General features: G+C 63.1%; 1 protein-coding gene across 1 annotated transcript; it reads left to right on the top strand.

The window, feature by feature from the left end:
• The first annotated feature begins 5,137 nt into the window (after positions 1-5,137).
• HELZ2 (helicase with zinc finger 2) lies at positions 5,138-19,480 on the top strand. Its single transcript, XM_047068375.1, is given in 21 exon segments — positions 5,138-5,199; positions 6,231-7,332; positions 7,614-7,797; positions 7,874-7,981; positions 8,349-8,869; positions 8,960-9,601; positions 10,634-11,417; positions 11,709-11,784; positions 11,875-14,089; positions 14,091-15,662; positions 15,821-15,927; positions 16,016-16,147; positions 16,233-16,394; positions 16,476-16,623; positions 16,731-16,847; positions 16,953-17,145; positions 17,313-17,447; positions 17,652-17,870; positions 18,010-18,166; positions 18,282-18,449; positions 18,811-19,480. Coding segments are annotated over 20 exon segments (8,784 nt in total). The 5' UTR covers positions 5,138-5,199; positions 6,231-6,313; the 3' UTR covers positions 18,936-19,480.
• The last annotated feature ends 3,814 nt before the right edge of the window (positions 19,481-23,294 follow it).

Genomic DNA, 23,294 nt, shown 5'->3' on the forward strand with positions numbered 1-23,294 from the left:
TTCTTCTCTAACAAAGTATCTTGGAAGAAACTGCATTTCACGACATTTGAGATGCCTCCTCTTTTATGGCGTCAGAGTAGTTGGTGGCACAAGGGACGGGATGCTGGTGATGACGTGCACCGGGGCGCCCTCGGCCACTGTGATCAGACAGGAGGCTGCCACAGACGCCATGTGTAGACTTGGTTCTGCATACGTGCGTCCGTCAGCCTTTGGACGGATGTGTCCCGGCGCTTCTGGCCCGGTGCTGCCCGATTGCCACTGTGGTTCCAGTTCTGACACCCCCTCCCCACCAGTGCAATGTCTGGGGACCTTGCTGATGGAGAGGTGGAAAATATTATATAGTTGGAACTTGCATTTCCTCAAAAGGAGGTTTCGTTACATTTAGGGCTTTTAGCTGTGATATGAAGTATAATTCTTTGTCAGTTTGTGTTTGGAATTTGACTCTTGTTTTCCTTTTTGTGTGTGTGTGTGTGTGTGGTTGAATGTGTTAATGGTGTGCTGGTAGATGGTTAACTACTGGTTCTCTGAGAAGGAAAAAAAAAGCATTTGCTGATTTCCATGGCCGATTTCCTTTAAAATTTTTTCTTTTTTAATGTTTATTTATTTTTGAGACAGAGAGAGGCAGAGCATGAACGGGCGAGGGGCAGAGAGAGAGGGAGACACAGAATCGGAAGCAGGCTCCAGGCTCTGGGCCATCATCAGCCCAGAGCCCGACGCGGGGCTCGAACTCACGGACCGTGACATCGTGACCTGAGCTGAAGTCAGACGCTTAACCTACTGAGCCACCCAGGCGCCCCTCCGTGGCTGATTTCAAACCATCAACTAGAAGTCAGTGAACCACGTGGGAGGAGATGGGAGCACCGGCTGCTTGGGTTGGTTTTCCTGAGAAAGGCCTTCCCACCACAAGACTACTAACAAATAAACACATTCTTCCTCGGCTTCTTCTAGTGACTTTATGGCTGTTTTTTTTTTGTTTGTTTTTGTTTTTGTTTTTCCTGTTTAAATCTTTGGTCCATTTGCCGTTTTATTTTTGGTGTAAGGTCTTGGGTAGAGAATCCCCCTGCCCTATTTTTGTTTCAAGATGCTAAGCAGTTGTCCTAACAGAATGGTTAGAAATCCAGCAGTTCTAACAGAACCTGGGTGGAGGGGAACCTCCTTTCCTGGGGACCCGACACACCGCCTTCCGTCGTGTATGGAACCCTGTGCGCAAGTCAGCCGTTTTCTCGACTCTGTTCTGCTGCCTTGAGCCGCTTGTCTGCTTGCACTCCCGGAATACACTCCTAGTGGCTTTACAGCATGTTTTCATATCTGGTAGGGCTAGTATCCTCTTACTCGTTTCAAATTAATGTCTTCTCCACCCATTTATCTGATTACAGACACTGAGGTTGTTTCCGCGTCTTGGCCATTGTGAGTAGTGCTGCAGGGAGCACGCGAGTGCACATGGCTCTCGGAGACCCTGATTTCATTTCCTCCAGATTTATACCCAGAAATCACCGGATCAGACGGTAGTTCTATTTTTAATTTTTTGAGGAACCTCCATACTGTTTTCCATCGTGGCTGCACCGATTTACATTCCCACCAACAGTGCACAGGGTTCCCTTCTCTCCACATGCTCACTGACCGACACCTGTTATCTCTTGTCTTTTTGGTATTCGCCATCCCAACAGGTGTGAGGTGTCTCCTGGTGCTTTTGATCTGAGTTTTCCCTGATGGTGAGTGATGCTGAGCATCTTTTCATGTGTCTGGTGCTCATTCGTATGTCATCTTTGCAAAAATGTCTATTCAGGTCCTCTGCCCATTTTTAAATTTGATTATTTCTTTATTTTTGCTATTGAGTTGTATGTGCTGCTTACAAATTTTGGATATTAGCCGCTCATCGGATGTATGGTTTGTGGATATTTTTTGCATTCTGTACGTTGCCTTTTCAATGTGCTGATAGCGCCTTCACAGAACAGAAGCTCTTTAGTCTGATGTGACCCCACTTGTTTGCTTAGTGCTCCCTGCCCGTGCTTTCAGGGTCATATCCAAGAAATCGTTGTCAAGACAGATATCAAGGATCTCTCTCCCTGTTTTCTTTTTCTAGTAATTTTGTGGTTTTAGGTCTTACATTTAAGTCTTTGATCCACTTTGAGTTAATTTTTGCGAGTGGTGTAAGATAGGGCACCAGTGTCATTCTTTTGCGTGTGGACACCTGGTTTTCCCAGCACCATCCATTGAAGAGACTGCGCCTATCCCCATTGCGTGTTCTTGGAACGCTTATAAAAAGTTAGTTGACCGTATCTGTGTGGGTTTACGTGTGGGCTCTCTGTTCTGTTTCTCTGGCCCGTGTGCCTTATTTCTGCCAGTACCATACTGTTTTGATTACTATAGCTTTGTATGTAGAGCTTGAAATCAAGAAGTGTGATGCTTCCAGCTTTACTCTTTTTTCCCAGGGTTACTTTGGCTATTTGGGGTCTTCTGTGGTCCCAAATAAATTGTAGGATAGTTTTTTTCTATTTCTATGAAAAATGCCATTGAAATTTTGATTGGGATTGCATTGGATCTGTAGATCGGTTTGGGTGGTATGGACATTTTCAGGACATCATTTCTTCGAATCCACGAGCATGGAATATCTTTCCATTTTTTGTGTGTGTCTTCTTCAATTTCTTTATCTATGTCTTACTGTTTTCAGCGTACAGGCCTTTCACCTCCTTCGTGAAATGTATTCCTAAATATTTGGTTATATTTGATGCTATTGTAAATGAGATTGCTTTATTTCTTGTTCAGATAGTTTGTTGTTAGTGTACAGACATACAACTGATTTCTGTATGTTGATTTTGTATCCTGCAACTTCACTGCATTAATTTATTAGTGCTAGCAGTTTTTTTTAGTGGAGTCTTTGGGATTTTTTATATATAATATCATGTCATCTGCAAACATATGATTTTACTTCTTCCTTTCTGATACGGATGCCTTTTATCTCTCTTTCTTCTCTAATTGCTGCGCCTAGGACTTCCAGTGCTATGTTGGCTAGAAACGGTGACAGAAGGCATCCCCGTCTTGGTCCTGATCTTAGAAAAAAGGCTTTTAACTTTTCACCATTGAGTAGGATGTTAGCTGTGGGCTTGTCACATATGGTGTTCATTATGCCAGGAACATTCCTCCCATTCCCGGTTTGTTGAGCATTTTTATCATGAAAGGATGCAGTGTTGGGTCACATGCAGAGAAGCATCTACTGAGACGACCATACGATTTTTATCCTTCCTTCCGTGAATGTGATGTATCACTTTTGTTGATTTGCTGATGTTGAACTATCTTGCGTCCCAGGGATAAATCCCGCTTGGTCATGGTGGATGATCCTTTTAATGTGCTGTTGAGTTTGGTTTGCTAATATTTTGGCGAGAATGTCTGCATCTATGTTCATCAGGACAATTGGTCTTTAATTTTCTTTCATTGTGGTATCCATCCGGCTTTGGTACCAGGGCGAGTGTGGGCTTGTAACATGAGTTTGGGACTGTTTCCCTTCTCCGGTTTTTATGACTCCTTCTTTGGCGTAATTCTCCCTCCTCTTCTTGCTTGTTTGTGTTATGCCTTCCTTAATGAGTTAAAACGAGCACGTCTACCCCTGATTCTTCCTCGTATGTTTACTGAGATGGTATTAAATGCATACATAAGTTTAGGAAGGATTAATGTCTTTATGCAATGTCAAGTCCCTCATCCAAGAATGTGGTATTCTGGTCCAGTTTCTACGGTGTCTGTTGGGAACGTTTCAGTTTTCCTGCATGTTTCTTGTTAAGCTCATCCCTGGGCCTTTTGTTGCCATTGCTTATGGAATATCTCCTCTATTTTGTCCTCTGACTTGACGCTTGTGTATCTCAAGTCTTCTGGTGTGATTGCTAACGGTGCAGCCGGCCGACTTCCTGACTGGCCGCTCCCAACACAGCTCTATGGAGCTGACCTTGGCTCCACAGAGGTGGGTTTCACTGAGGAACAATATTGCTGTATCAGGTCTCCATTGCTGTGTGAGGGATCACCCCCAGACTTTGTGACCTAAAACAACATTAAACGTCGGTTAGCTCGTGGCTGGAAGCGGCTTAGCTGGTGGCTCACGCGTGGGGGCTCTCACGAGGCTGCACTCACCTGGAGGGTCTCCTCGCGGGGTGACTCACACACGTTCCCAACTACCGGTCCGGGTTGGGCGGGAGGCCTCCGTCCTTCTTGGCATGGGACTCTCCACAGGCCGCTGCTTGAGTGCCCCCACACCGTGGAGGCTGGCTTCCCCCACGGTCGGCCTGAGAGCAGGGAGGAAGCACCGTGTACTGTGACGCGGCCTCAGTCGTCACGCTGCTGCCATGGTTTAGCTCTCTTCATTGTTCAAGGAGACTCTACAGGGATATGAATCTAGGAAGCAAGGGTCCTTGGGGTCACGTCAGGTAATGGTGGGGGGATCGGGTGCTTTGCTAGCTGCTAGCTGCTGAACCTCAGCCAGTGACCATGGTGCCTGTTTCCTCAAGGGAGACCTGTTTCCCTCAAGGGAAAGTTGGGGGGTCAAATGCGATTAAGCTGCAAAATTCTCCTGATGCTTCCTGCGTCTAGAAGGGGGAAGTTCTCCCTCGGTCCTGGTGCTGGCATGGGCCAAACATGTCCTGAGTATTTTAAGGGGCTGGAGAGAACTCCAGAGTCATCGCCAGGTAAGAAGGCAGGTCTCCTCTAACCTAGACTGGACGGAGCCTTTTAGGAAAGTGTCACTGCCCCAGCCCTCAGCCCTCTCCCTGCAGGTGCGCTGTGGCTCAGGTCTCTGCTGCCGGGGTCAGTCAGCGGCCACCCACCCGGGGTTCTTGGGACCACCTTCCCCCTTTGCTCTGATTTCTCGTTTTCTGGTTTTCTCCACCCGCCCTCCCGCTCCCCGCCCCAGGGGACGGCTTGCCAACCTCGGAGGATCCCATCCTCCCGGAGGCCCAGGCGCAGCGCGGGTGGGCGGGTCTGTGCGCTCCGGCCACCGGGAGGCGAGGCGGGGGTCGCAGCCGCTCCGGGGCCTCACCGGGGGCGGGGAGACGAGCTGTCACTTGAGGGCGGTGCCGGGGGCGGGGTGGGGGGCGGTGAGGTAATTTCCGCGATGGGGCGTCAGCGCTTTGAGTCACCCTGGGGGCAGAATCGAAAGTGATCGCTTGGCGGGGCGGGACGGTGCACCGGGCTGCGGGGAAGACAGGATCGCGGAGGGTGAGCGGGGGGCCGGGAAGGTGAGGGGGGGGGGCTGGGGGCCGGGCCTGGGGTTTCCCCCGCCAGGTGGCGACTGCCCAGTGCCCTCCAGGCTCCTGCTTTTGTGGGATCCCCGTGCGAGAGGGAGAGGAGGGGAGGCCGCACCCCGCCCGAGGGGGTGCTGGGGTGGTGAGGTGGTGGGGGGACCCAGAAGCTACCTCTGAGCCCCCAGCCCCGAGAAGCCGCGACACTGGCCGCCTGGGGAGGGGCCGTGATCTCCGGACCCCTTTAGGTCCTCCTATTTCTGAATATCCACCTGGTTCTGGGTTCTCACCCTGGTCCCTCTGGAGGTGGACTCAAGACTCACTTTGGAGTGGGGTGGGTTCTCCCGCTCAAGGCCGGGGCTGCAATCGTTTCCTTTTAAAACGTCTTTGTGTTGTCCTCAAAGTTTCCTGTGAAAGTTCTAGATCCTGGGCATCCCTGTCTCCTCTGGGAGGAAAATGTGCCGTCCTGTCCTGTCCTGTCTGGCAGGGCCGGCCTCTGAAAGGTTCTGCCTGCCTCCGCCCCTGCCCCCACGGGGAGGAGCCCAGTCTCCCCTTGTAGGCAGGTGCAGGGTGCACCATCTCACAGAACAGGGAGGTGCTGTGTTCGGATGAGTCAGTGCTCCAGGAGCGAGCGTTTCAATACAAGGGCCCTAGCGGGAGGCTGCCGGGGAGCCCCAAGCCTCCAGGGGCCTCCAGAGCCTCTGCCAGCCTGCAGGGCTCCTGTCGCCGGGGCAACCTCCCTCCCACGCGCCGGCCAGCTGGCTCCTTTTGAGCAGGGCCCAGAGACCTTTCAGAAGGGGAGGGGTCTTGGTTGGGTCAAGGTCAATGGGGCCCAGCTCCTTGGACCTACCAACCCTCTCCTCCCATCTGGGGGACGGGGTTCTCCCTGCTTCTGTTTCCTCTGCCCCTGCCTGACGGAGAGGCAGAGTGTGTCTGAGCCCCCACCTGGGCCCATGTGGACCTCCTGGCCTCGGGACCCGACCTTGCTCCCTGCTGCTCCCATTCCAGACTCCTCCTCATGAGCGAAACAGCCCCAGACCGCCGGCTGAACCCGTGAGCCTCGGACGCCACTCCACAGAGCCAGGCCAGAGATGGCGTCCCCGGGGTCTGGCCCACCACCCAGCAGCTCGGCGGCCGCCAAGGAGCTGTCCCTGGCCAGGCTGTGCGCCCAACTGGACCTGTGTCTGGGCTGCTCCCAGTGCACTCAGCGGCTCAACGAGAGCACCTACCTCCTGCGCCGGGTAGAGCACAGCTGTCGCCACGAGATCCTGCTGGCCCGCTTCAAGCGAGCCACCAAGAAGCACGTCTGGCGCAAGGTGGACCGCCGGCCCAGCTTCCCGCGGCCTGCCCGCTACGAAGTGTGCCGCTACTACAGCCCGGGGCTGGGCTGCCGGCGCCACCGCCACCAGTGCACGTTTGCCCGGAGCCCGGAGGAGGCGCTGGTCTGGACCTTCGAGCGCGAGCACGACGTCCGGCGTCTGTGGCTCAAGTGCGAGGTGCAGGGCAGCGGGGCCCAGGGCGACCCGCGCAGCCCGGCCGACGCCATCCGTGCCGAGTACGGCGGCCGCTTCCAGCTGCTCTGTGCCCACTGCTTCCAAGGCTGCCCGCCACGCCTCTGCCCCGTGGACCCCCAGGGGCGGTGCCCCCAGCACGGAGCCTGCCCGTCGCTCCTGACCCACGCGAGCGCCGAGGGCCGCCGCAGGCAGCAGGTGGTGGAGGTGCGGCCGCAGCCCCAGTACGGCCAGCCCCTGGCCTACTGCAGGTTCGTGGGGCGCGGGCGGCCCTGCCGGCACGGGGCGGCCCGCTGCCAGTACGCACACAGCGCCGTGGAGATGGCCGTGTGGGAGGCAGAGCAGCTGGACGGGCTCCAGAGGCGGGACCTGCTCTCGACCCCCGGCCCCGGCGGGGAGGAGCACGCGGCTCCCCACCACCAGCCCCCCGGAGCCAAGCTGTACTGCCGCGCCTGCCTGGTCACCTGCTGCTCCCAGGAGGCCTTTGAGAACCACTGCTCATCCCTGGAGCACGCGTGGATGGTGGCCTCGGACCCGGCCGTGCCCTGGAAACACCGCAGCCCGCCTGCCGGGCTCTCCGAGTTTGAGCTCTGCCCGAAGTAAGGACCGTGCGGTAGGGGATGAACCCGCCTTCGACCGAAACCAGGGGGTTCCTGTCCCCTCTGTGTTCCCTCCCGGCTGACCCCCACCCCGGCCTCTGAGGCGTGGCGAAGGCGGGCCCATTCGGGCCTCTTCTCGTGGGCACGGGATGGAGGAGGTCCCCGTTCCTCCCCCAGCCCTGCCCCCCAGGTGCCCCTCCCCCACCTCCAGGCCGGGATCTGGCGGCCAGGGCTCACCCCCCCCCCCCCCGCCCTCTGCTTGCTGACCTCCCCTTTCCCAGATCCGGCCTCTGTGAGTACGGGGACATCTGCACCAAGGCGCATTCAGACCAGGAGCTGCAGGAGTGGATCCGGCGGGCACGGAACGTGGAGCTGCGGGAGCAGGCCGCGTGGCAGGAGGGGCTGGTGCCTTACCAGGCGCGGCTGCTAGCCGAGTACCAGCACAGCAGCAGTGAGGTCCTCGTGGTAGGTGGGGCCTCGTGAGCGGGTGGGGCTCGCTGGGGCCAGAACGACCTGCCCACAGCCGGGCTTCTCCGTGCAGCTGGCCGGGACCGTGGACGGCGTGTCCATCACCTGCAGCCAGCCCTTGGTGCATCGGGCCCACGAGAAGAAAACGCGGCATGGCTGGATGTTCGACGTCTGCTCTGAGGTGAGGGGCCGGGGTTTGGGGTCTGAGCTGCCGCCTCGGAGATCTCGCCCGTGTCTGTGATCTGGACACGAGCCTCAGCCGCTTGGGCCGAGCCCCGTGAGGGTTTTTGGTGGGGTGTCCGGCACAGAGAACGAGGACCAGGCCGGTTCCCACCTGCGCCTGAGCATCCTGTGCTGCACCATTACCTTGCTCGGCGTCCGTGGGGGGGGGGGGTGCCGCCTGGGCCAGCTCGGTGACCCGCTTGCAGAGGGGAACCCCGAGGTTCGGACGGGCCGAGCACCCCTCTGGGAGCACCGCAGGGTGGACTCTGGTCTCTGACCGCTGGGTGGGGTCCAGGGGCCACCTTGCCATCGAGTCCCTCCCCCAGGAGCCCCTGCTGCACGTGGCGCTGCTCAAGCAGGAGCTGGGAGCAGACTTCTCGCTGGTGGCGCCCTGCCTCCCGCCGGGCCGGCTCTACGCACGGGGCGAGCGCTTCCGCGTGCCGGCGACCTCGCCGGCCAGGTTCCAGGTGGAGGTGCGCGTGCAGAGCACCTCCTTCGGCTCCTTCGAGCAGTGGGTGGTCTTCGACTTTGGCCGCAGGCCGGCGCTGCTGCGGAAGCTGGTGCTGCAGCTGGGCCCGGCGCAGGGCCCGGGGCTCCGGGGGGAGCCGGCCCGCGGCCGCCCCGAGGAGCTGCAGCGCTGGCACGGCGGCAGCCGCCACGTGGTGCCTGGCGTGGAGCGGACCGCCGAGCAGGTGGCCCTGCTGGCCAAGTACAAGGTGCCTGACCTGGCCCTCGACTTCAGCCCCGGCGGCCTGGCCCCGGGTCCCATCTCCTGCGCCAACTACCGGCAGAGGATGCACCAGTTTCTCTACGAGGAGGAAGCCGTTCGGCAAGAGCTGGTGGCCGAGTGAGTGCGGGCCGGCGGGCGGGCGGTGGCGCCGGGGCGTCGGCCGCAGAGCCGCGGCCCCGGCCGGCTGACCCCTGTCCTGCCCTCCAGGCTGAACTTCCGGGGCCCGGTGCCCCTGAGGACAGTGCTGGAGACGCCGGCCCGGGGCATGGTCTTCCCGCCGCCGGGGGCCCTCTACGCCGAGGTGCCCACGCCCTTCCCTCTGACGCCGGACACAGACCGGGGCTTTCTGCTGAGCCGGGCGGTCCGCACCGCCCTGGTGGCCCCCGCGCCCGCCCCCGACGACACGGTGTTCGAAGCGCGGCTGGAGGCCCAGGCCGGCTCGGAGAGGGCGCTGTGGCTGCTGCTGCCGGCCCGCTGCTGCGCGGCCCTGGGTCTGCGGCCCGACAGCAGCCCCGTCCTGGAGGTGCAGTTCCAGGTCGACCCGCTGACCTTCCGCTTCTGGCACCAGGCGGTGGACGCGCTGCCCGAGGAGCGCCTGGTGGTGCCCCACCTGCCGGCCTGTGAGCTGCCGCGCCCGCTGCCCGCCCTGCCCGTGCTGCGCGGCAACCAGAAGCAGAAGTCGGCGGTGGCGTTCATTGCGGGCAGCAGCCCCAGCGGCGAGCGGCCCGTCGCCCCGCTGCTGCTCTACGGCCCTTTCGGCACCGGCAAGACCTACACGCTGGCCGCGGCCTCCCTGGAGGTCATCCGGCAGCCGCACACCAAGGTGCTCATCTGCACGCACACCAACAGGTGAGCCCGGAGCCACCCCTGGGACCTGCCCGCCACCTGCTTCCTGGGCTGGGGCGAGGGCACCGCCGTGGGGGCGTCGCTGCAGGAGAAGGGGAGCCCGGGTTCTCAGGTTCCCTGGAGGTCTGGGCAGCTGGTTCCAGAGGAGACCTGCCGGGATTGCCTGGCGGAACTTCCTCCTCTGGCTGCTTGGCGCGTGCTGGGGGCGGGGGGGAGCACGGTGCAGCCCTTGCGCCGCGTCAGGGTCACTCTGATCCCTGGGACTCTCCCTGATAGCTGACTGGTCCTGGGCCGAAAGGGACAGGGGACGTTTGTGCTTCAGGCCCAGCACAGGGTGCCCCAGGGGTCAGGGTCCGCTGTTTGGGGGAGGAGCGGGTGCCTCCACAGAGGCCCCGAGCCAGAGAGAGCAGCGGGTAGGGGGGCCGGCATGGCCCCTCTGGCACTTCCCCGGGGAGAGGGGGGCTCTGCTGTGGTCTTTCAGAGAAACACAGACTCTTGTCTCAGCTGTGATGGTCTCCCGCGGTCAGTATGGTTTTCTTAGCTCCCCACACTTCCTGCTGCTTGGGCAGAGCCCTTCCCCCCACCACTCCTCCCGGGGTGGGCCTGGGGGTCCCTGGGTCTCTGAGATGCCCCAGGGCTGTGACGCGTCCCCAGGACGCGCTGGCCTCAGGGCCCCTTGCAGCCACGCCCAACCTTACTGCCCACCCACTGACAGCCAACTGGGCCCCTGGGCTGCCTCGGCCAGTGGCCCGGCTGTTCCCTTCTCTGCCTCCCTGCACGGCCAGCTCTTTCACCCCCCCCCCCAGGAAGCCCTCCCCGACCACCTAGACCCTCTGTGCCGTTGCCGTCTCCCCTCGCGCGGCTCTGACCTTCCCTGTCTCTCTGTCTGTCCCCTCCACTGACGTTTACGCTCCGTGGGGGCAGGACACAGGTCTGTCTGCCTCTCTTGAATTCCTGGCATCCGGGCTGGGCTGGGCTCACTGTAGGCGTCTTAGCGGACGGCGGCTGAGGCCCCGTGGGCCCTTCTCCCCTCAGTGCGGCCGACATCTACATCGAGGAGCATTTCCATGGCCACGTCAGCAGCGGCCACCCTGAGGCCACCCCGCTGCGGGTGATGTACACGGACCGCCCGCCCAGCCAGACGGACGCGGCCACGCTGCGGTACTGCTGCCTGACGGAGGACGGCCGGGCCTTCCGCCTCCCGACGCGGGCGGAGCTGGAGAGGCACCGCATCGTCATCACCACCACCTCCCAGGCCCGCGAGCTCAGGGTGCCTGCCGGCTTCTTCTCGCACATCCTCATCGACGAGGCCGCCCAGATGCTGGAGTGCGAGGCCCTCACCCCGCTGCGCTACGCCACGGCCCGCACCCGCGTGGTGCTGGCCGGCGACCACATGCAGGTCGCGCCCAAGCTCTTCAGCGTGGCCCCGGGCCAGGCGGCCGGGCACACGCTGCTGTACCGCCTCTTCCAGCACTACCAGCAGGAGGCGCACGAGGTGGCCCGGCGCAGCCGCATCATCTTCCACCAGAACTACCGCAGCACCGAGGCCATCCTCAGCTTCGTCTCGCGTCACTTCTACGTGGCCAAGGGCAGCCCTATCCACGCCAGTGGCAAGGTTCCTCGCCACCCCCAGCACTACCCGCTCGCGTTCTGCCACGTGGCGGGCAACCCTGAGCGTGACGCGTCAAGGACGTCCTGGCTCAACACAGCCGAGATTGCCCAGGTCGTCGCCAAGGTGCAGGAGATCTATGCCTCCTGGCCCCACTGCTGGGGCCGCCGGGAGCAGAGGCACATCTGTGTGGTGTCCCACGGCGCCCAGGTAAGCCCCGGCCTCCGGGACAGCCCCCCTTCCCCACTCCCGTCAGAGCAGCTCAGAGGAGGGGGGGGTCCCTGTGTGGTCTCGGGGACCCGCGTGCCCCCGCCCCGGTGGGCCTTCTCAGCCTCTGCGAGGGTGGCCGTGGACTTATCCTCCAGACACCATGTGATTGGTGCCAGGGCCGGGCGGCTCGAGGGCACCAGGGTGCGGGGGCCAGTGTCCCACCCTTGCCGGGGACCCTCACTGCACACAGAGCGCTCACCCGGGCCTGCTGCTCCGGCCGTGTGTCTCCAGGTGAGCGCGCTAAGGCAGGAGCTGAGGAAGAGGGACTTGGGCCAGGTGTCCGTGGGCAGCTTCGAGGTCCTGCCAGGTGGGTGCTGGGTGCTGGGTGCTGGGGGCGGGGCGGGCAGGGCGGGGGCCCCCCTCGAGCCCGGCCCGGCCTGACGGCACCCCCCCGCAGGGCGCGAGTTCCGGGTGGTGGTGCTGAGCACCGTGCACAGCCCGCACAGCCTGCGGAGCCCCGAGGCCCCTGCCCTGGGCTTCTTCACGGACGCCCGCGTGCTCAACACCGTCATGACCCGCGCCCAGTCCCAGCTGGTGGCTGTGGGTGACGCCGTGGCCCTCTGCTCCTTCGGGGCCTGCAGCAAGTTGTGGAAGAGCTTCATCTGTGAGTGTGTGAAGCATCACAGCGTCTGCCCCGAGGGCCTGTCGCTGGGGCACATCGAGCAGGCCGTGGTCCGCAGGCGGCACTGGGCCCTCGGAGCAGAGCCAGTGCTGGCAGGTGTGGCGCAGGGCACCGTCCCCCAGGAGGGGGCAGCCGAGGGCCCAGCTACAGCGCGCACAGCCATGGGAAAGGTGGAGCCGGGGGCGGTGGCCCAAGGCGGTACCTTCCTGCCCGGGACCACGGCGGCGGGAGACACGGCCACACAGGCGGCAGAGGCTGGGGATACAGCGTCGGGGTCTGCGGCCGGGGGGCGCCCGGCAGCGGGGGACGCGGAGGTGGAGGGCACGACATCAGCAGAGAGCTCAGCGAGGGGCGACGTGGCCCCCGGGGATGCGGGAGCAGGGCTGATGGCCACGGAAGGCAGGGACCCCGAGGACCCTGAGGACTCCGAGTCCGACTTCTGGCCTGACAGCGAGCTCAACGCCGATGACTCCATCCTGCGGGAGCTCCTGGACGAAGGCCGGAACGTGATGGTGACCGTCCGGGAAGATGGGCTTCTGGACACCGTGGCCGGGTCCGAGTCCCCGCACCAGGCCTGGGGGTACACGAACCTGCCGCGGGCCAAGCTGCGGAAGCTTCTCCGCTCGCAGCCCGAGCTGTACCGCCACTGTGCCTTCGTGCAGGAGACCTTTGAGCGGGCGACGGCCGTCCCGCTGGACGGCGTGGACCCCGGCCCCATCCAGGTCAGGGGCCGCTTGCGCTGTGGGATGGCCTTCAGCGGGGACGAGGTGCTGGTGGAGGTCCTGGGCGGAGACGGAGGCGCCTCGGGGAGGCTGCAGGGCCGCGTGGTGGGCGTGCTGAAGAGGAAGCACCGGGAGCTGGTGTTCGTGTGCCGCATGGACGAGTGGGACCCCCGCATCATGACCCCCATCGACGGCTCCGTGACGAAGATCTTCGTGGCCGAGCTGAAAGACCCCCTGCGGGTGCCCATCCACCGCGTCCTGCAGGGCCGCGTGCAGCGCGTGGGGCACGAGCGGCTCACCGCCGAGGCGCGGGGCAGCCGGCTCTTCCGCGTGCGCATCGTGCTGTGGCGGCAGCGTTTCTATTACCCGCTGGGCATCGTCCTGGAGGTGCTGCCCGAGGCCAGCACCTGGGAGCAGGGCCTCCGCGTCCTGGACCTGGAGCACGGCCTGGGGGAGCCCTCGCCAGAGCCGGCCTCCACCTGCAGGGCCTCGAAGAAGCACCGGGCACCCGGCCGCCGGGAGGACTGCCGCGGCTTCCTGACCTTCACCGTGGACCCCCAGGGCGCCCGCTACCTGGATGACGCCCTCAGCGTCCGAGATCTGGGCCCCAGGTACGAAGTGGCCGTGCACATCGCTGACGTGGCCAGCTCTGTCCCCAGGGACGGGGCTCTGGACGTGGAGGCCCGCAGGCGGGGCACCGCGTTCTACGCCCCCGACCGGGAGCCGGTGCCCATGCTGCCCGACAGCCTCTGCCAGGATGTGCTCAGCCTCCTGCCGGGCCAGGACCGCTTGGCCATCTCCCTCTTCCTCACCGTCGAGAAGGGCAGCGACCAGCTCGAAAGCCTGCGCTTCGCGCCCTCCGTGATCCGCTCCGACCGCCAGCTGTCGTACGAGGAGGCCGAGCGCGCCATCAAGAGGCACCCGGGTGCGGGCCGGGAGCTGCCGGCCCAGCTGGACTCCGTGGACGCCTGCGTCGCGGCCGCGTGCCACTTGTCCCGGGTGCTGCGCCGGCACCGCCTGCAGACGGACTCCCACTACGAGCAGCCGACCGAGGACTGCGCGCTGGGCTTCCGCGCGGCCCACGTCATGGTCAAAGAGTACATGATCCAGTTCAACAGCCTGGTGGCCGAGCTCCTGGTGAGCAGCGAGCGCACGCGGACGGTCACGCCGCTGCGCTGGCAGCCCGCGCCCAGCGACCGCCAGCTCGCGGCGCTGCGCGAGAAGCACGGGCAGCTGGTGCCCCTGTCGCTGCACCTCCGCCACCACCTGGGGGGCTGCGGCCCCCCCCCCGCCGCGGCTCTACCTCCTGGCCTCCCTGTGGAGGCACGTCCAGCTCGCAGCCCGCGCCCACGACGGTGACCGCCTGGCGGACCTCGTCACCACGGACGACGTGCACCCGCCTCTGGCGCCCGTGGGCCTCGACCTCCGCAAGGCCCTGGGCCGCTCCGCGTTCGGCCGCTCCCGCGAGGGCGGACGGCCGGTGGCCGGCCACTACGCGCTGCGGGTGGACTGCTACACGTGGGCCACCTCCCCCATCCGCAGGTACCTGGACGTGGTGCTGCAGCGGCTGATCCTGCTGGCGCTGGGCCACGGCGGCTCCGCCTACTCCGCCCGGGACATCGGCGGGCTGTGCCACGAGTTCAGCTACCAGCACGGGCGCGCCCAGAGCTACCAGCGCCGGGCCCGGAGCCTGCACCTGGCGGTACAGCTCAAGACCCAGTCGCGCAGCAAGCTGGGCTTCGTGGTGGACGTGGAGGCGGGCGCCCGCTGCTTCAAGCTGCTCTTCCCGGCCAACCGCGAGACCCTGCCCGACCCCTGCCCTATCTTCTACCGCGCCCTGCAGCTGGCCGAGCACCCCTGCTGCCTGGCGAGGCGGCCGGGCCTGCGGCTTTCGTGGCGGCGCCGCGTCTACTCGGTGCAGGAGGGCAGGCCGTGCTCCCCGCCGCCCGGCGCCCTGCTGGACCCGCACACCCGGCCTGTGGACGCCGACCTGTGGCGACGGCTGCTGCGGCTGGTGGAGGAGCAGCGGTGGCCCCAGGCGGCCGCCCTGGTGCAGGAGCGAGGTGCGGCGGAGCCCCAGCGGCGGGAGCTGGGGCGGGTGCGGCGGAGCCACTGTGGCCACTTTGTGGAGGTGGCCCGGGAGCTGGGCGCGGGGGACACGCTGCAGGTGCAGCTCAGCGCCACCCTGCAGCGCGGGTTCCTGGCACCGACCCTGCAGCTGTGGACTGTGGCCCCTGGCCTCACCCTCTGCCTGGAGCACGTGGAGAGGCCAGGCGACTGCTTCTCGGGCCAGATGCCCCAGGCGGGGCGGGACCGGTGTTCGGACGTGGGCGAGCACTGCCGCGTGTGGGGGCCCTTCTGCTCCCTGGAGGCGGCCACCAGCGCGGTCTCGGAGAATGACTCCGTCACGCTGCAGCACGTGCGCATATCCTGGGAGCGCACGGCGCAGGGGCGGCTGCGGGGCGCCTTCTGCCTGGAAACCTCCTTCCTCGGCGAGCACTGTACCGACCTCAGCTTCAGGCACTGCTACCTGTGCGTCCGGCTCGAGGGGCTGCCGGCCGGGCCCGGTGCCGGACCCGGCCAGCCTCCCCCGGCCGACCCGTCCTCCAGGCCCAGCAGCCTCGGGCCCTTCCTGAGCATCGACCCCGACACGTACACGTGGGTGGCCCACGGGCTGACAGAAGACCGGGACCCGAGAGAGAGCCAGGCGGACCGGCAGGAGATCCCCAAGCAGGTGCGCTTCTCCGTCCAGCACATGGCCATGGAGAAGGTTCCAGAAGAGGTGCTGAGGCCTGGCACCCCATTCACCGTCGAGGTGCTGCCCAAGCAGCTTCCTGACATGTGAGTGGCCTCCACGGGGAGGGGCCGGTGGGTGGGGCGGGTGGAGAACACTCTGGGTTCCCTCGGCTGGTAGGGCGTAGCTGCTGGGGCTGCGGCCCCTCCCCAGGGGGAGTCCCGTGGAGGTTCTGGCGTCCACCCTCGTTGCCACCTGCCCCCAGCCGCAAGGAAGAAGCCGTGTGTGGGCTGAAGGACGCGTCCCCGCTGGTCGTCAGCATTGCCCTGGGCCAGCCCATCCCTCCGCACTGCCAGCAGACCCTCTGCCGGGGTAGGTCCCCCCGGCTTCCCCCATGTCCCTTCGTCGTGCCTGAGCCCTGCCCTGGGCCCCTGCTCAGGGAGGCCTGGCCCTTCTTTAGGGACCTACGGCAGGCTCCTGGAGAAACAGACGTTCGACCTCCCCGGAGGCCGCCACACGCTGAACCCCAGCCAGAATGGGGCCATCAGGGAGGCTCTGAAGAAGCAGTTCACTGTGATCCAGGGCCCTCCAGGTGGGGCTCACGCTGGTGGAGGTGCTGCTTCCGGCCGCCCGGGGCGGGCCCGGGGGACCCTGTTCATGGTGCCCTCTGCCCGCAGGCGCAGGGAAGACGGTGGTGGGCTTCCACATCGTGTTCTGGTTTCACAAGTCAAACGAGCAGCAGGTGGGGGCCTGTGCCCCCCCCAGGGAGGAGAAGCAGCCGGGGGGCCCCTGCATCTTGTACTGCGGCCCCTCTAACAAGTCGGTGGACGTCCTGGCAGGTGCGCTGGGCTGGTGGTGTGGGGGCTCTGCCTGGGGGTGCTGGCCCCGGGGGACGGTCCCTCATGCCCCGCTGCCCCCAGGACTGCTCCTGAGCAGGAGAACGGAGCTGAAGCCCCTTCGAGTGTACAGTGAGCAGGCGGAGGCTGCGGACTTCCCGATGCCGGGTGTGGGCGGCAGGGGTCTGCCCAAGAAGAGCCCTCGGGAGGGCAGTCCCAACCAGACGCTCAGGTGCGGTCTCTCCACCGTCTGCCTGTGGGTGGAGGCAAAAGGCCCCACCGTCCTGTCTCGGACGGGGGTTAACGCGGGGCTTCACGGATGTCCCCCCCGCACCCCAGGAGCATCACCCTGCACCACAGGATCCGGCAGGCTTCCAACCCCTATGCGCCAGACATCAGGGCGCTTGACGCCCGGCTGCAGAAAGGGGAGATCTTTTCCCGGGAGGATCTCAGCTGGTAAGCGGTTAGGGGCGTGGGGTCTGTCCTCTGCCGTGGAGGTGGCAGAGGGAGGGGGGAGGGGGAAACGGTGTCCCCGGATGGCCACACGGTGACCGCACGCAGGTACAGGAATGTCCTGGGGAAGGCGCGGAAGTTCGAGCTGGACCGGCACACAGTCGTCCTGTGCACGTGCTCATGCGCGGCCCTGGCCAGCCTCAAGAAGCTCGACGTCCGGCAGATCCTTATCGATGAGGCCGGCATGGCCACGGAGCCTGAGACCCTCATCCCGCTGGTGAAGTTCTCGAAGGCTGAGAAGGTGAGTGGGGTGGGCGGGGGGGAGCCGGGAGCCCCAGGCAGGCGTCCCCGGCGTGGTCTTTCGCCTAAGAGGGCAGCACCGCAGGCAGGGCCGAGCGGCAGCGGCCACGGGGCCGGGTACCTCTGGGTCTGGGGGGGTGTCAGGACCACACCTGCCTGTCCCTCCAGGTGGTTCTTCTCGGGGACCACAAGCAGCTGCGGCCTGTGGTCAAGAACGAGCAGCTGCAAAATCTGGGGCTGGACCGGTCTCTCTTCGAGAGGTACCACACGGAGGCCTACATGTTGGACATACAGTACCGCATGGTAAGCCCGTCCCAGCCTCTGCCCCTCCCGCCCAAGGTGTGACCCGAGGCCAGGGGTGCCACAGGTGCTGCTGCCCACACCCCTACCTCCTGTGTCCACCCTGGCCTTGTCCTGGGGCCACAGCAGGCCCCCCCCGAGACCCCGGCCCTCGGCCCCAGGACAGGTGGACAGGAGACCTGCTCTGGCTTATGCCCTGCCTTGCAGCACGAGGGCATCTGTACCTTCCCGTCCATGGAGTTCTACAATGGGAAGCTGAAGACCTGGCCGGGCCTGAGGCGGCCACCCAGCGTCCTCGGCCACATCGACAAGGAGAGCTGCCCTGTCATTTTTGGCCACGTGCAGGGCCGTGAACAGAGCCTACTGGTGTCCACAGATGAAGGGAATGAAAACTCCAAGGCCAACCTGGAGGAGGTAACAGAGGTGGTGAGTGTCGGTGAGGCCTTTCCTGCTGCCCCTTGCTCACGGAGGGCTTCCTGGAGGAGGAGGCGGCAGAGGAACCGAGGGAACAGGTGAGGCTCCGGTGCCCAGGGTTAGCTTCGACAACACCCTCTTGGTCCCTCAGGTCCGCATTGCCAAACAGATGACCCTGGGCAGGACAGTGGACCCCAAGGACATCGCAGTTCTCACTCCCTACAACGCTCAGGCTGCGGAGATCGGCAAGAGCCTCCTGCGGGAGGGTGTCGCTGGAGTGACTGTGTGCTCCATCTCCAAGAGCCAGGGTGAGGGTGGCTCTGGGGCAGGGGGCACGTGGGCCAGCGGGTCACGAGGGAGGATGCAAGCAGCATGGTCAGCGGCAGCTGACAGGGGCCTCAGCATGCCCGCCCAACTGCGCAGGAAGCGAGTGGCGCTACGTGCTGGTGAGCACGGTCCGCACGTGCCAGGAAAGTGACCTGGACCAGCGGCCGACTAAGAGCTGGCTTAAGAAGTTCCTGGGCTTTGTTGTGGACCCCAACCAAGTGAACGTGGCCATCACCCGGGCCCAAGAGGGGCTCTGCCTCATCGGTGGGACAGCTTGGCTGGCGGAGGGCTGGGGCGGGGCTCCCCCCTGGGGGTGCGGCTGCTTGGCTGGGGGTGGGGAGGGCGGGGGCGGGGCTCCTCCCTGGGGGCGTGGCTGCTTGGCCGAGGTGAGAGGGCTGCGGGGGGGGGGGGGGGGGGGGGGCTCCTCCCTGCGGGAGTGGCTGCTTGGCTGGGGATGGGGAGGGCTGGGGCGGGGCTCCTCCTGGGGGCGTGGCTTCTTGGGTGAGGTGGGGGGCGGGGCTCCTCCCTGGGTTGGGGCGGGGTGGCTGCTTGGCTGGGGGAGGGGAGGACTGGGGCGGGACCGGGGTCTACCATGGACTCGTCTCCCCTCTCCCCACCCCTGCAGGAGACCACCGCCTCCTGCGTTGTTGCCCTCTCTGGCGTAGATTCCTGGACTTCTGCGAGGCCCAGCAGAGCCTTGTGCCCGCCAACCAGGTGCGAGTTCGGAAGAGGCCAGCCGTGTCTCCCTGAAGAGCCCTCTCCACCTGCCCACCGCTCTCAAGCTGCCAGGACTTGGAGGAAAAGACCGTGCCCTCTTCTGAGGGCTCCCTAGTCAGGCACCACTCAGGAGCATCCCGTGTGCCTTCGGTGGGCACTGTGGCCACCCCGCCTATCGGACTGGGTTTCTGAGGCCAACTTCTGAGCAATAATCTCCTTCTGGAGTCTTGGCCTCTCCCCAGGGCAGAGAGCAGGCCAGGCCCCACCATACCGATGTGCTGTGCGCCTGCACTGGGGAGGAAGAATCCCTCTCTCCCTGCTGAGCCTTTCGTCTGGAAATCTGGTGACAGGGGACGTCTCAGGGGTCAGGGGCTCGGGGAGGTCCTCTGGACCTTCTGGCGTTACTAGGAAGGCTTGGGGTCAGAAGGAAATCCTGCTGGGGCTACTTTTTGGTCTTTGAACACCATCCCTGAGACACTGGGCGCTGGCTGTGGAGCTCAGCGTTTCCTTTTTTCCCTTTCTCACTTCTTTCTTTTCTTCCTTCCTTCCTTCCTTTCTTTCTTCTTTCTTTCTCTTTCTTTTTTTCTTTCTTTCCTTTCTTTCTTCTTTCTTTCCTTTCTTTTTTTTTTAATTTTTTTTTTTCAACGTTTATTTATTTTTGGGACAGAGAGAGACAGAGCATGAACGGGGGAGGGGCAGAGAGAGAGGGAGACACAGAACCGGAAACAGGCTCCAGGCTCCGAGCCATCAGCCCAGAGCCCGACGCGGGGCTCGAACTCACGGACCGCGAGATCGTGACCTGGCTGAAGTCGGACGCTCAACCGACTGCGCCACCCAGGCGCCCCTCTTCTTTCTTTCCTTTCTTTCCTTCCTTCCTTCCTTCCTTCCTTCCTTCCTTCCTTCCTTTTCTTTCCTTTCTTCTTTCTTTCTCTTTCTTTTTTCTTTCTTTCCTTTCTTTCTCTTTCTTTCTTTCTTTCTTTCTTTTTCTTCCTTCCTTTCTTTCTTTCTTTTCTTTATTCTTTCTTCTTTTTCTTCTTTCTTTCTTTCTTTCTTTCTTTCTTTCTTTCCCTTCCTTCCTTCCTTCCTTCCTTCCTTCCTTCCATCCTTCCTTTCCTTCTTTCTCTCTCTCTCTTTTTCTTTAAAGTAAGCTCCATGCCTAATGTGGGGCTTGAACTCATGACCCTGAGCCTAATGTGGGGCTTGAACTCATGACCCTGAGAGTAAGAGTTGCCTGTTCTACCGAGTCAGCCAGGTGCCCCTATTTTCTATTTTTAAATAAACCAAAATCCAGTGTCTTTATGACTGGAACAAGGTCCTTCGCCCAAACTTAGGGCAAGGAGGCCTCCCTGGAAGAGAGGGCCTTTTCTCTGTCATCACTGCCCTACCTGACTGGGGCCCACAGCCCTGTGTCCTCTCAGGAGGAAGGGCAGAGCAGAACCAGATGCCCGCACAGCCCCGCCTATACCGGGCGGCACCCCTGTGGTGTGTGGGTGGGGGCTGGGACTGAGCGCCCCCTGGATGGGCAGCCTTGTGCCTTCACCCTGAGCTTCCCTCCCCTTTACAACCTCAAGCCTGCTCCTGGTTCAGGGCCTTCAGGACAACCTGTGCTGCGAGTCTGTCTTTGCAAGGTTGAGGACCTTCACCTGCCTCTCAGGGTGTATTTATATCCTGCTTTTTCTGGAAACCTCTCGCCTCAATATCAGCCCTCACCTCAGGCCACCCCAGACCCCAGCACCCCCCGCCCCACTTCCACGGTCCCCACGGCCTGAGGGTTTGCTGCAAACAAGCCGCTTACTCTAGGAGGGGTGTGCCCTCTCTGTGGCCTTACTGAACCCTCTGCTGGCGGGGGAGGGGCGGGGGGAGGATGTGTCTATGCATTCGGCGCTTTCTGCAAATCCAATGTCTACATTCCAATTTTTATATCTTTTCTTTGGCTCTGTGTTATATGATTGAATAATAATTTTATTACAAAGACCACTCTGAAAGTACTCCCTTCTGGGTGTTTGAGGTTTTACTGGGGGGCTAGGAGGGGTGGCCCCTCCTCTTGGGTCACAGGGTGGCTACCCAGTCTGTCAAGAGTCAGGAGCCCATTACAGCCAGATGCCGGACAAGCGAGCTCGGAGAGGCTGGCGTCGCCACGTCACAGCTCTCGGCCTGCCGGGAGGGTGGGGGGTGGGGGTGGGGTGGGGGGGGTGGCGTCTGTGCCAGAACGGAGGAGGCTGGGGCGGGGGGCGGCTGACTTGGTGAGGGTGGGCTATAGCCCCAAGCTGTGTCCGGGGAATTTGGGCAGGGCCTGCCCACTGAACTCTGACCCCAAGCAGGGCTGGCTTCACAGTCCAAGTCCAGAGTCCCCGCGGCCGCCAGTCCTGCTGGAGTCCTGCAGGGTCCAGGCTCTGACCCTGGACCAACGCCCACCCCCTCCAGGCCAACTTGGGCTACTCAGGACTCGGCATGCTTGTGGCCGAGCCCCCAGAGCCACAGCACCGGCTGTGCGGAGGAAGGCACGCCAGGGCCCTGGCCTCCCTAGATGCCAGCATGGGTCTCGGCAGGGATTGGAAGTCACAGAGAATCAAAGAGAAGAGGAGTCTCTAAAGCCCGTGTGTTCACTGTGGGACTGCAGAGGGGCCACGCGGCCCGACCTGGAAGAGCAGCCCTCCAGGCTCGGAGAAGTTTTCCTGGCTGGTGAAAAGCAGTTGAAAGGAGGACGGACAGGGGCCCCGAGGCAGGAAGTCAGAACCTCTCATCTCAGCCTGGAGTTGGGGAGGGCTTCACAGAGGAGGGGGCGTTGACGACCCGAGGGCACGGGCAGCTGCGCCCAGAGACAGCGCTCGCGAGCCTGGTGGCTGGTGGAGGGTCAGCCTCGTCCCAAGAAGAGTCGCAGTTTCGAGTTGGGGCGATCTTGTTCGAGGCAGCGAACCCAGAGAGCCCGAGCTGAGAAAAAGCGCCTGGCCCTGTGTGCGGCCGTTCAATCACAGACTCGGGAAACCCAGGCCGGCGCGGTGCGGTCGTCTCAGAGCGGGGACCCGAGTGCGGCCGCCCTCTGTGTAGCTGCCTTCCTTGGTGAGGGCTGGAGGCACCCCCCACCCCAGCCCGCCTCCTCCTCGGTGGGACGGTGTGACCCCACACAAACCCTGATCTCTGATCCCTGCCCCGTCCGCTCTACCCTGTGCCCTGCCTCACCACCCGCCATTTGCTAGGAGCACCCTGGCTCTGCCCGGAACACTCTCCAGCCCCCCACCCCCGGAAGCCTTGGGATGACCAGACCCTGAGGAACGTCCAGGAGTGTCCGCCCCATAGCCACATGATGTCACAGAGTGTGTGACAGTCTGACTCGAGCCCCTGGATGATGTGGGCCAGCACACCCATGCCGCAGCAGCACGCGGTGGGTCAGCAACTGCGGACGCCTGGGAGGACCCACCCCCCCTCTCAGAGAGCACGGCCTATGGCTGGGGGGCAGGTCCTGGGGCCTTTCCGACCCAGTTGGGGGCCTGCTCTGTCCAAACCTGCCTCTGTCCAAAGCACTTCTCTGCCAGTGGAGGAGAGAGTCCCTCCTCCTGGTCACCCTGCCCCATGTTCTCAGAGGGCCCACTGTCCTAGTGACCACCACGGTACGCGGGCGGGCAGCTCATGAGATGTCAGCGTCCCGACAGTCCCCCTCGGCCGTGACTCGTGGCGCTGGTCACCCTGGCCCCAGACCCAGCCAAGCTGCGGCAGGAGCCAGGCGCATTCGCCCGCCCCAAGCGGTGACCGGGAGGGAGCGAGCTGCTGGCCACACTGGTGGTCATGACCACACCGGAGGGCGAGGACAGCCCATCGAGGCAACGACCTCACGGTTCGTGATTTCCAGCCCCACACTGGGCTCCGTGCTGACAGTGTGGAGCCTACTTGGGATTCTCCTTCCCTCTCTCTCTGCCTCCCCGCTCTCAAAATAAATAAAACTTCACATATATTTTACAATAAAATAAAAGACAATAAAATGTCCTCTTGGCCTTGGTGCCAACTCCAGTGAAGCTGGGAGCAGTAGTATGGGGCATGGCTGCCCCCATCGAGATTACTGTACCCCCTGGAGACGGGCCAAGGACACAGGAAAGGACGGGCAGAGCCGGGCTGTTGTGACGGAGCGGGAAGGAGAGATGTGGGAGCGGCTGGGCCCACGCGGCAAAGCCCCGGAGAAGCTCTCCTTCACTGGCGGGGGTAGCCAGTCGCCGGGGCGATGCTCCTTTCTCCAGGGGTCAGCTCTCCTGGAAGGTCCAGCCCGGGCCCGACCCGGGAAAGGGGGCTGGAGCCTGAGGGGCCTGGGGCTGGAGGGGAGGCTGGCCGGAGTCCGAAGAAGCACTCACACGGCTGCCGCTGCCTCTAAAACGTAAGCAGGTTTGCTTCTTTAATGGTGTG

This window comes from Lynx rufus, unplaced genomic scaffold (genome assembly GCF_022079265.1).
Source record: "Lynx rufus isolate CCGP_SWC_20201006 ecotype Redwood Valley unplaced genomic scaffold, mLynRuf1.p SCAF_8, whole genome shotgun sequence".
Classification (NCBI taxonomy): domain Eukaryota; kingdom Metazoa; phylum Chordata; class Mammalia; order Carnivora; family Felidae; genus Lynx; species Lynx rufus.